Here is a 12,191-nt window from a genome sequence, read left to right on the forward strand (position 1 = left end):
AGAGAAACATTGATCAGCCTCCTCCTGCACACCCCCCACTGGGAATGTGCCTGCAACCAAGGTACATGCCCTTGACCGGAATCGAACCCGGGACCTCTCAGTCCACAGGCTGACGCTCTATCCACTGAGCCAAACCGGTTTCGGCGCTTCCTTTTTTTTTTTTTTTTTTAATACATTTTTACAGAGAGGAAGGGAGAGGGATAGAGAGTTAGGAACATTGATGAGAGAAACATCAACCAGCTGCCTCCTGAACACCTCCTACTGGGGATGTGCCTTCAACCAAGGTACATGCCCTTGACCAGAATCGAACCTGGGACCCTTCAGTCCATAGGCCGATGCTCTATCCACTAAGCCAAACCGGTTAGGGCCCTTATGCTTCTTAAAGTGTTATTCCTTTACTTGTGGAAGAGGAAGTCGGGTGAGAGATGGACCCGATTTTCTGATTTATCAAGTCTCTGGAGAAATTCTTTCAGATCTTGCATTCCTTTCCTTTCTATCTTCTTCCTTCTGCCCTCCTATCTAACCTCACCACTTACACTGCACCCACTGTAAAATCTTCCGTTCATCTAAGCTCCCGCCTCCTCGGCCACAGAGCTGTCCCACTCTGGGTAATCAGCCAAGTCCCGCCTGAGCTTAGCCGGACATGGTTGGGTCTGGAGACACAGTTGAAATAGGTGAGAGAGTCTAGCCTGGGTCTGGCAAAGAGGTGTGTTTCTCTTTCCCCAAATACCCAAATGCTTTTGGTTTTCAGACTGGTTAGTGTCCTTGACCAGAATTGAAACCCCGACGCCTCAGTCTGTGGGCCAGGACTCTAACCACCGAGCAACCCAGCCAGGTCTGGTTCATAATCTTGATAGGCTTTTCCAACCAATTAATTACCTTACCCTTTGCAGTTCTCTCCCTTTCCTTGGAGCTGCGTCATCAGGTGAGTGCGGAGCCAGCGCTGACTGGCTGTGTGTCCTCCCTTGACTTCTGTTTTCCTTTTCAAACCACATAGACGCCTCCCTCTCAACAAACGTTATCTCCCCCAGGTTTGTGTTGACAGTATACCTGTGTCCTCACAGCTACTCCCTCACATTTTTCTCTCTCCCAGTATGCTGTGAGCTCCTCAAAAGGGGACTGGTTTCATCTCCTGACCTGCGGGGCCTCAAACACGAGTTCTCAGTAGCCTTCTGACTTTCAGAATCTTCTCATTTGGCCTTTCTAACACATCACTGCCTGAGCAATCTTATAAGAACACCAGAGGCCCGGCCTGTAGGGATCGAGCAAAACTGGCCTGGTGCACGGATTCATCCAGGGCGTGTCTGGCCCATCTTGCCCAGTCCCCATCAGCCGGAGCCCAGCAGCAAATTAACCTACTGGTTGGAGCCTCTGTCCCCTGGTGGTCAGTGCGTGTCATAGCAACTGGTCAAACTGTCAGATGGATACTTAGCATATTAGGCTTTTATTTATATAGATTTTTATCTTATCAGAGTTGATAATTCACAATAGCTCTCTGTTGCCTAGTGACTCAAGCACAGGCCTAAGCCTGGCCCATTGAGCAATCTGCAGTCTGGCTCTGGAGCCAGCTGCCTTTCCAAAGTTACCGCTCAGTGCCTGCTCCCTGCAGTGGCTGAAGTCGACCTCCCTACTTCCTGGTCCGGCTTCACTCACCATTTCCCCTGTTGGGGAAGCTTCCAGTCTCTTAGGGACCACTCTGAGTGTCACAAGAACGGGAGGAATGTATTTGCTGCCTCATCCAGAGGGCTTTTAAACTGAAGGAGAAAAATAATCAGGACGCAAGAAACAGGAGAATGGTGGGCAAGGCACACCCTCCATGGCAGCACTTGGACCGGGTTATAACTTGCAAGGCTCTTCCCCTTCAGACTGAGCTTCATTTCATTTTTATTTGACCAACGATTAAACCAGAACTTGACATATAGGAGGAACTCAATAAATACTGAATTTGTATTGAGGTGTTTAGTAATTCCCGGGGGGCGGTACAAAGGAAGAAATTGAGAGCACTACTCACAAATGGTAGCAAGTTCTATAAAGAGTGAAGGCTCCGAGTCAGTTCTGAGGTTGTTTCGACTCAGCACTGCTTAATGGTCACTGCAAGTTACTTTAAAAAAACCCACAAACCCAACCACAACCTATTTCAACTATTGGTTCCAATAAGAAAATAATTCTGAAATATAGGGCTCTCATTTTTAAAAAAATATATTTTTACTAGAGGCCTGGTGCCTAAAATTTGTGCACAGGTAGGGTCCCTAGGCCTGGCCTGCAATCAGGGTGGATCTGTGGGGCAATGGGGCAGGGGGTGGGGGACACTGGCACCTGCCTTGGCTGGCCTGGGGTCTGTGGGCGGCTCCTGTGTTGAGCGTTTGCCCCCTGGTGGTCAGTGTGCATCATAGCGACCTATCGCTCCACCATTTGGTCAATTTTCCTATTAGGCTTTTATTATATAGGACTAGAGGCCCGTTGCACGAAGATTCGTGCAATAGGCCTTCCTTCCCCTGGCTGCTGGTACCAGTTTTCCTCCGGCACCTGGGACCCAGGCCAAAGTGGAGCCAAGCCTTCAGCCTTCAGGCTTGGCTCAGGCCACAGCGGAGCCTTCAGTCTTCAGCCTTCAGGCTTCGCTCCGTGCCTGCATATGCAAATTAACCCGCCATTTTGTTGGGTTAATTTGCATACTCCTGATTGGCTGGTGTGCGTCACGGAGGTACGGTCAATTTGCATCTTTCTCTTTTATTAGTGTAGATTATTATATAGGATTGATTTCAGAGAGGAAGAGAGAGGGAGAGAGAGAAACACATCAATGATGAGAGAGAATCAGTGATTGCCTCCTGCACGCCCTACTCGGGGGATCGAGCCTGCAACCCAAGCATGTGAGGAATGGCAGGGTGGCCTCCTGGCTCAGAGGTCAGGTGAGTGGAGCCAGCGGCTGAGCAGGGAGGGCTCTTCGGACACACCACACGCGTTCAAGGACATATCCGTGATATTGATAGAATTATCTGTAGGTCAGTTTGTATTACTTGGAGTATTTGGTGTATATATGCTTCAGGTTCTCGAGAAAATGTAATTCTGCTTTCCCCACTTCCCCTCTTGTCTGCGAGGTTCTCAAGTGAGTGCTGCCGAGGGGTGCACGGAGGAACAGGGTTTGAGGGTGGTATCACTGCTCTCCTGGTCCTCAGCCCCCACCTCCCGCATCCAGTATGCGGTTTTCATTTGCTAAGGATGCGACCACGGTTTCTATAGCCCCCGTCATTTCCATTCAAACCACCACCAAGAAACAACGCCAGGCCCGGCCTCTAGCTTCCCTACCTGCCCTTCCAGGTATTCCCCACCCGCGGCGCCAGCTGGGCACCCAGCCAGCCAGAGACCTCACTTCCGGAGGCCGCCCAGGCAGGTGCGCACCTGAGGAAGGTGGGGCCTGGTCTCCCTGCGCGGCAGGCTCCCGGCCAATCGGCACCTCGGGCTGGGAGGGCGCCCCGCCTCTGGGGTGTGGTCGTGGACGGGACTGCACCTGGCGGCGGCAAGTCACTCAGCGGAGCGGCGGCTGCCTCTGCCAATCGCAACGCGAAGGGGCGTGGCCCCAGCCAATCGGCTTCTGGGGGACGGGCCGCGGCGCGACCTGGGCCAAGCTTGGCGCGCGGCTGGGTCTGTCCCGGGCGCGGCGGCCGCTTTCGCGTCGGGCTCCTGATCGTGATGGATTCGAAGGCGAAAGTCGGGAGGAAAGAGTTGCTTCTCTTCGCGTCCGTGATCCTGTGTAAGTTCGCGAATTTCGGGAAGGGTCGGTGGGTCGGGACCGAGGTGGGAGCGCGCCGCCCTCACGGCCCTGCCCGCAGCCGGGACGGGCCCGAACCTGCCGGCCTCGCCCTCCGCGGCGTTTCCACGCCCGGCGCGCCCTGCCTTCCCCGCCTCCCTCCCTCCGTGCGGCGCGGTCGGCTCCCCTCCCTGACACTCGCCGGTGGGGAGTAATGGGGGTCGGGTCCCCTCCCCGTCCTGACCCAGGTGAGGGTCCTGCCTCCACGTGCCCCCGGGGAGGGCCCCCCGCAATCCCGACCCGCAGCCGCGAGCCCCGCTCCCGAAGGGACCCCAGGACTCCTGGGGCGGCGGCCGGAGAGCCCCTGGCCCCCGGGCTCGGGAGGCGGGGCGGCTGCTGGAGGGTCTGCGAGCGGAGCGCGAAGAGGAAATAAAACAAACTCGGATTTTCTCCCGAAACAGCTTTCCGAGCTGCTCTCGGAGCACCTGGGCAGGAGCCCGCACGAGCGGGCGGCGGGCGCTCCGGGCCCCGCGCTCCCCGGCCCCTCCCGCTCCCCCGCACCTCGGCCCGAGCGGCCTGCGGGCCGTGACGCCGGGGAGCCCGCTGGCCCCGGGGGACGTGGCCCGCGCCTGGTGGGACGGGGTCCCGGAGGCCGTGTCCGGGTGGAGGAGCGGGCCCCGCCGCATGGCCGCACCCCGAGAGGGAGGGTCAGTGCGCGGCTGCGGTAGGAGCCCCCGCCCCCCGGTCCGGCCTGGCTTCGCGTCCCCCCGAGGCCGGGGCCCCGTCGCCCGTCGGTGAGCACAGGCCTGGCCGCAGGCAGTGGGGGGGGGGGGGCGGGTGCCTGGTTGCAGGTTCGATCGCCGCCCGGTGCGGGCACCGCGGGAGGCACCCTTCGTGGACGGCTCTCGGGCCGCCGCCCGGGAAGGCAGGGCACTGCCCCCGGAGGACTGAGCCGTGCGCCGGGCCGGCCCTCCCCAGGCTGGGGCGCGGCAGCCGCCGAGGGGTCGCGGTGGGACCCCGGGCTCGTGAGGAGGGAAGCGCTGCTCCGGCGACGAGCTCCGGGCAGGGGAGGGGCCGGGGCGGTCCCGGCCGGAGGAAGGGAAGGAGGGCGTCCCTGGGAGTCCGGGGCGTCCGGAGCGGCTCCTGCCCGGGGAGAAGGGGCACCGGAAGGTCGGCCTGGTCACCCCGCGGGGGCCCGGTGGGCGGGGCCGCCTGGTTCTGCGGGGCGGCAGCTCCGCCCCCGGGGGACCGGCCCCTGGGGCTCCCCTCCCTCGGCTGCCGCCCCGGTGCCTGCCCGGCGGGGTCCCGCGTGTCGGGTTGACGTGGCTCCTGGCTTTGCGGGTCAGGGGGGACCTCACCTGCAGTCACTCCTGGCGGCTCGGGGCCCCGGGGTCCGGGACACTTTGATGATGACGTTTCTCCGGTCTGTGGAGCCCGGACTTGGTGGCTGTGTTAAAGGTTAACATCTCGGGGAGCCGGAGCCAGTGACCACCCTGTCCGCTCACTGCGCGCCTCCCCAGTGCGTGTGCTCAGGGTTTTGTGACAGGGACATGCATGTTCACATGCCTGTGCTTCTGTCCCTTTTCTCACACAACAGGAGGCACAGTAGACACCCCATCCACCCTCCGTCCTGTTCCTGTCACTGAGTCAGCTGCTCCGCTCGGTGTCACGGGCGATCGGACCCCCCGGGGGGCGGGGGGGGCACGGCCATGGCTCGGTCTGTGCGGGGTGAAAAGGGAGCTGGTTTCCCCTGTCGGCGTCGAGGGGAGGCCGCACTCTCCTGCCTCCCGCACCACCTGCCGCCCTCTCTGCGGAGCCTCCGCGCTCTGAGGCCTGTGGGACGCAGGGAGTGGACACATCCTGGGGCTTTCCGGGCGCCGAGAACTCCCGGGTTCATCTGCCTGCGACTCCCTGATAAAAGCAGGGTTTCGGCCAAAGTCCGGCTCCTGCCGATTGTGCACCCGGTGGGGGAGGACCGAGGAAGCAGCTGGCTGCCAGGAAGTCTGGTCCCTGCCCCGGGAGCTCTGGCTGGCAGGCCCGCCTCCCGGGACGGGACGGGGCGGGGCGGGGCGGCGCTGAGCTGGCAGAGCAGGAAATTCCGCTGAGAGCGGGCAGGAGGGGCTGCAGGGAGAGCCCTCCGGCCTGCCCTGCCCTCACCACCTTCTGCCCCTCAGAGCGCCGCGGACACACGGCCTGCCGCCGGGCTGGGAGACTGTTGTTGGCCCAAAGCTTCCTCCCGCTCGCCGTCCTGCGCTGCCCACCCGCCTCCAGGAATGAGGAGGGCGGTGACCTGGCCAGCCTGGGCGGGAGCCTGTTGTTGAGTTCTAGTTGTACAAACGTCAAATTCATGTGTTAATCCAATAAACATCAGTGTTTACAATGTTCCGAGCGGGTGCCAGAGATCAGGGATAAAGCAGTGAGTCACACCTGCTATCAAGAGGCTCTGAGGGGCCCTGGCCGGTGTGGCTCAGTGGATAGAGCGTCGGCCTGCCGACTCAAGGGTCCCAGGTTCGATTCCGGTCACGGGCAGCTGATCGATGTTTCTAACTCTTCTATCCCTCTCCCTTCCTCTCTGTAAAAAGTCAATAACATATATTAAAAAAAAAAAAAAAAAAGAAGCTGAGGGGAGCAGGCACTGGGAACCACGAGCCCACCAAGAGGCACCAAACCCAGCGCTGCCGGACGGCCCAGGGTCCTGGGAGGCTCATGGCTGGAGGGGACGTTTGGATGAATTTGTAGAGAAAACCAGAGGCTGGCTGTCTCCTTTCTGTCCCTCCCCTTCCTTCCTTCCTTCCTTCCTTTCTAAAAAAAGGAATTAAAAAAAATCATAACAAGAAGGCTACTTAAGGAAATTTACAATAACGGTGTATAGAGAAGACAAGGGTTTCTCATAAAGCAGTAAGAAGTCACTTTTCCGCTGTGGGTTGGACCTGCTGTGCGGTGTGGGCTCTGTTCGGTGCCCGGAGGCCTCCGCCCTCTGGGGCATCCTTCTTAGCACAGCACCTTCCCTCTGGCAAAGGGGGTGAGGAGCTGGGGTGCAGCATCCCTGGGGGCTGCTCCCGAGGAGCCGGAGACAAGCAGGAACCAAGCAGAACAGAGCAGAGGGCTCCTCATTAAGGAGGTCCGAGCACGGCCCGTTCGGGGCACAGAATGGGAGAGTTACTTTTTTACGTCTTATTTTTATGATACATGCTCTGGGGAGAAAACTGAGAAAACACGGAGGAATACAGAACATCACGTGAATCCTAGTATCTGGAGAGAAACACTTAACCTGCCATTCCATTCCGGTCTTTCCTCATACATTGCTAGTATACATATCAAAACATGTTTTAAGCAAATCCACTGTGTGGCTATAGCATAGTTCCCTTGTTCACCCTTGTGGGCATGTAGTTTTCTTTTTCTTTGCTGTACTAAATAACACGCCGCTGTCCTGTGCATGCGTCTGGAAGGGTATCTTTAAGTCTAACTTGGGTTAAGTTTCCTTCCTTGCTGCTTGTAGCTGTGTGATTTGGGTCAACTATGCTCAGCCTCAGTGTTCTCATCTGTGAAGTGGAGGGAAGCAATAGTGCTTGTCTCAGGGTTTCTGTGAGACTCTATAGAGACAGTGCACACCAGACACAAATCTGAATGTGGGGTTTGGGGACCTCTGTCATCACTCCTCTGGCCCCGACAGTCACAGGACCTGCCCAGATCCCAGAGGAGGGGGCTTAGGCTCTACTGCAGCCACCATGTAAGACAAGCACACAGATAAGTGTATACATAGAACCTATTTTGGAAAATACAGTTTGCTAGTTTTCGTATTACTTGGATACAAAGTGATTTTTAGGCATTATATCCGCAGTCTTACAGGTTGGCACAGCTGAATGTCTGGGAACACGCTTGATTGATTTGAGTGTGAATACCAGCATCACCCCCTCCCCTTCTCGGTACCTCACTCACTCCTCTCCCACCTCCTACCCTGTGCTGTCCACCTGCCCGCTTTCCTGTTCTCACCAGGGTCCAGGTGACCTGTGCTCTCTTCGTCTCCTGCCATTTTTCTTTCCTGGAAATTTATCAAGACTCACATGCACACTTCAGATCTTGATGGTGTAGTAATCTATTTCTTACTCATCTGTTACCTCATTTCACCATTAAAGTTTTATTTAATCATTCAGTGTTTCCTGGTGTGACAATATTTTCATATTTCCTGTTATTCTTTGTTCTGAAATATATTTTTTATTGATTTCAGAGAGGAATGGAGAGGGAGAAATAGAAACATCAGTGGTGAGAGAGAATCATTGATTGGCTGCCTGCTGCACACTAGCTGCAACCTGGGCCTGTGCCCTGACCAGGAATTAAACCATGACCTCCTGGTCTATAGGTCCACGCTCAACACTGAGCCACACCGGCTTGGCATGCTGATCTTTAAATAATGTGATTATTTTCTCTTTTATTGAATTCATGTGTACAGCACAGACTCACTATTTGTTTACATTGTGAAATGATCGCCACAGTCAGTCTAGTTAACAACATCACCATACATAGCTACAGATGTTCCCCCCTGGGTAAAAACTTAAACAAAAACATTTTTTTAATTCATTGATTCTTTAAAATTGTGGGGTGGTTTTTTTTGAAGTGAGAGAGGGAGAGGGAGGGAAAAAGAAAAAGAAACATCAGTGTGTTGCTTCACTTATGTATTCATTTGTTGCTTCTTGTATGTGCCCTGACATAGGGATGGATGATGCTCTCACCAACTGAGCTACTTGACTAGGGCTCTGTGATGGTAAAAACATTGAAACCTGTAAAGACTTTTTGTCAGATTATTTGAGCCAAACAATTGATTGAGATGATGCTCCGGAGAGTGGTGGATTTTCCTCAGTTTTTATACATTGCAATCAAAGGAGGGAACGTAGGTAGGTTACCTGAAATCTATTGGTGATAGACTAGAGAGGCGGGAGAAAGCAAAGTGTAGGGGGAGGGACCCCTGGGATTGGATAAAAAGTAAAATGATGGACACATACTTAGGTGGGTGCAGGAACAATTAACATGAGAACAATGAAGGAATCTGTGGTCTCTGCCTGGCGGCCAGGCACATTAGGTTGTGCCCCGAGGAGTCCAGGAAAAGGGAAGTTACAAGTTACCCAGACATTTCAAGGATGTTATCATAGATGCAAAAAGACAGATAGGCTCAGTGAAGGTAAAGATTGACCTTGTCAGTGAAGATACCGGCCTAGGATGTGACTGCCCACCATCACTGCTTTAGTTAAAGGTTAGTTTCAGACCCTTTGTGGTGACTCTAGGTCTCTTGAGTTTGCAAGACCGCCATGCAGGCCTCCCCTGAGCTTGTCAGGTCAGCATGTGGCCCCTTCCGTCCACAGAACTTTTAATATTTACTTTCTTAGCAACTTTAAGTATTCAATACAGTATTATTAACTATACTCATGCTGTATATTACATCCCCACAAAGTTTTTGCCACCAATCTGTTTTCTGTATCTTTGAAGTTGTATGTGTGTTTTGTTTTTGTTTCACATATAACTGAGATGATAGGGTATTGGTCTTTCTCTCTGTCTGATTTATTTTACTTAGCATAATGCCCTTAAGTCCATCCATGTTATCATAAAGGGCAAGATTTCATTCTTTTTTTCCCCCTCAGAAATTTTATTTCATAATGAACTATTCATAAACAAATTATAAGTAACTATCTGTAGATGTATAAATATATAGATATGTTTCCTTTTATTGGATGATAGCATTTTATCCTACGAATATCGCTCATTCTATTTTCCATTCCTCTACTGATGAAGTTGAAGATTTTATTCTTTTATGGCTGAATAATATTCACTGTCTGTTGATGGATATTAAGGTTATTTTCATAATGTGGCTATTGTAAATGCTGCAATGGGCATGGGGCTGTAACGTTTTGAGTTAGTGTTTTTATTTTTTTCGGGCAAATACTCAGGTGAAATTGCTGGCTCATATGGTAGTCATCTTTTTAATTCCCCCCAGGAATCTCCGTACTGTTTTCCGTAGCTGCTGCACCATCTACACTCCCCACAGCGCAGGGCTCCCTTTCTCCCCATTCTGGGCAACACTGGTTATTCCTTGTCTTTTTGATAAAAGCTGCTCTAGCAGGTGTGAGGTGTTCTATCATGGTGGCCATTTGTATGTCTTTGGGAAAATGTCTATCCAGAACTTCGACCCACATTTTAGTGCGCACGCGTGTGGTGTGTGTGTGTGTTTGCTATTAAGTAGTATGCATTTTTTAAACGTATTTTGGACATTAACTCTGTATCAGATATATGATTTGCAAACATTTTCTCCCATTCAATAAGCTGCCTTTTCATTTTGTTGATAGTGTCCTTCTCTGGGCAGAATGTTGATTCTTTCATTGTGCAGAAATATCATCATGCTGACTTGAGAATCAATGGGGATTCGAATGACATGCCCATTACTGGTGCCCAGCTTATGGACCTGGGCAACCAGTGGGTCCGGGCTGCCTGTCACCACGTGAGCCAGTTCAGCAGAGACAGGGTTGAATCATATGAGCGTGTATTCCAGTCCTGCCGGCAGCATGGAGAGCAGCAGGTCGTCCACAAACATCTGCTCTGCGCCCCATAAGCCGCTGCTTCTATTGGGTAGAAGGACAGAGGTTACTGGGGGGTTTGGGGGTACAGGCAGGGGAAGGAGGCAAAAGGAATAAAAATGAGTACAATGGTTGTTTGCAGTTGCAGGCCCTGCGGGCTGGGCGAGGTCCCTTGTTGGGGCCATAGGTTAATCTTTCCTGACAACAGGCAGTTCTGGAAGGATCCTGGGCCCCGCCTTCCAGAGTTGACTCCCAGGCCCCTCTCTCAGGGGGGACCTGCTCAGCCAGGTTACAATGTGCTTTACTTACTCAGAACAAAACAATCCAGTTTAACAGAATGACCAGTATTTCTTATAACGATAGCTAGTTCCCAAAATTTTATTTTTGTCCCTGAACTCCGACCTCTGATGATTCTCCTCGGCTGGGATAGCAAGCCCCACAGCACGGCGGCCCTCGGCCTGTCCTCCCCGGCGGAGCCGGTCCCCGGGGCTGGAGCCGGCCCGGCCTCTCCGCCTTGTCCTAGAGCACCCAGCCCGACGGGATGAGAGGGTGTCTTGAGGGCCCTTAGTGACCACCTTAAAGGCCCTGTTTTCGAATGCAGCCCCATTTCGAGGCCCTGGGGGTAGAGCGTCCCATGGAATTTTGAAGGAACCGGAAGCCTGTGGAAGGCGGTCTCCCCTGCAGCAGGCCTCCCGCCCGAGGGGCCTTTGAAGATAGTGGGGTGTTTTAAGTGGAGGCACCTCCTCCCCACTTTCTGCTGCTAATGGAGAGTTTGCATTACAAAACCTGGAGCTTCCCCACATTCTGGTCTCCCCACACCCCTCCCCCGGGCCTGGCCTCCGCTGCCGTGGGGCGCCGGGGCCCTTGGCGGTGACGGGGCAGAGTTGGAAGCTTCCAGACTGTGGAGCGACTTTGAGAACACTTAATTGTTAAGTTGATGAAGCTACATTTTAAAAAAGGTAAATGGACACTCATTTTCCCCCTTGAGAACTGAACATTTAGAAAAACACACACCTTGGTTAGTATTAATTTTTTTAAAGATTGGGTTTTAAATTAAGTTTTTTTCCCCTTCTGTTAATGTAAGAAACATTCAAACCGGTAAAGAAATTTTGTGAGTTTATTTGAGCCAAACTGTCAACAATTTCCAGAAGCAGAATCTCAATGTGTCGAAATAATGCTTCTTTTCTAGAGAATGGCAATTTTCACCGTTTTTATAAATTATCATCAAAGGAGGAACCGCTAGTGGGTTACTTGAACGCCATTGGTAGTAGGTTAGGGAGGTGGGAGAAAGCAAAGGGGCGGGGTGCGGGGGTTGCGAGAACCTCTGGGATTGGAGGAAATGAAGTGATAAGACATACTAACTGCATAGGTGGGTATAGAATAGTTAACAGTCAACAATTAACATGATTACAATAACAATGAGGGAATTTGTGGTCTCCCAGGCACAGTGGTTTTCCAGAGGGGTCTGGAAAAGAGAAGTTACAAGTTACGCTGACATTCCAACGTCATGTTGTCGTAGATGCAAAAAGAAAATAGGCTCAGTTAAGATCAAAGTTGATCTTTTTCTGGGAAGCTTAGGACATGATTACCCACCATACACTGCCTTTTTTTTTAAAAAAAATATATTTTTATTGATTTTTTACAGAGAGGAAGGGAGAGGGATAGAGAGTTAGAAACATCGACGAGAGAGAAACATCGACCAGCTGCCTCCTGCACACCCCTTACTGGGGATGTGCCCGCAACCAAGGTACATGCCCCTGACCGGAATCGAACCTGGGACCCTTCAGTCTGCAGGCCGACGCTCTATCCACTGAGCCAAACCGGCTTTGGCCACTGCCTTTTTAAAAAAAAAATTTTTTTTTATTGATTTCAGAGAGGAAGGG

General features: G+C 52.9%; 1 protein-coding gene across 4 annotated transcripts in view; it reads left to right on the plus strand.

Moving 5' to 3' along the window:
* Window positions 1–3,572: 3,572 nt before the first annotated feature.
* F11R (F11 receptor) overlaps window positions 3,573–12,191 on the plus strand; it is a 72,900-nt gene continuing 64,281 nt past the window's right edge. Inside the window, exon 1 of one of the 4 annotated variants that reach the window (XM_054712179.1) lies at window positions 3,573–3,748. In XM_054712179.1, coding sequence (XP_054568154.1) covers window positions 3,688–3,748 — 61 coding nt within the window. In that variant the 5' untranslated portion in view covers window positions 3,573–3,687. Of the gene's footprint in view, window positions 3,749–3,902; window positions 3,994–12,191 lie in introns of those variants that run through there. The other 3 variants (XM_028127746.2, XM_054712181.1, XM_054712182.1) reach the window with 3 other exon arrangements.

Source organism: Eptesicus fuscus, chromosome 22 (assembly GCF_027574615.1).
Source record: "Eptesicus fuscus isolate TK198812 chromosome 22, DD_ASM_mEF_20220401, whole genome shotgun sequence".
NCBI lineage: Eukaryota > Metazoa > Chordata > Mammalia > Chiroptera > Vespertilionidae > Eptesicus > Eptesicus fuscus.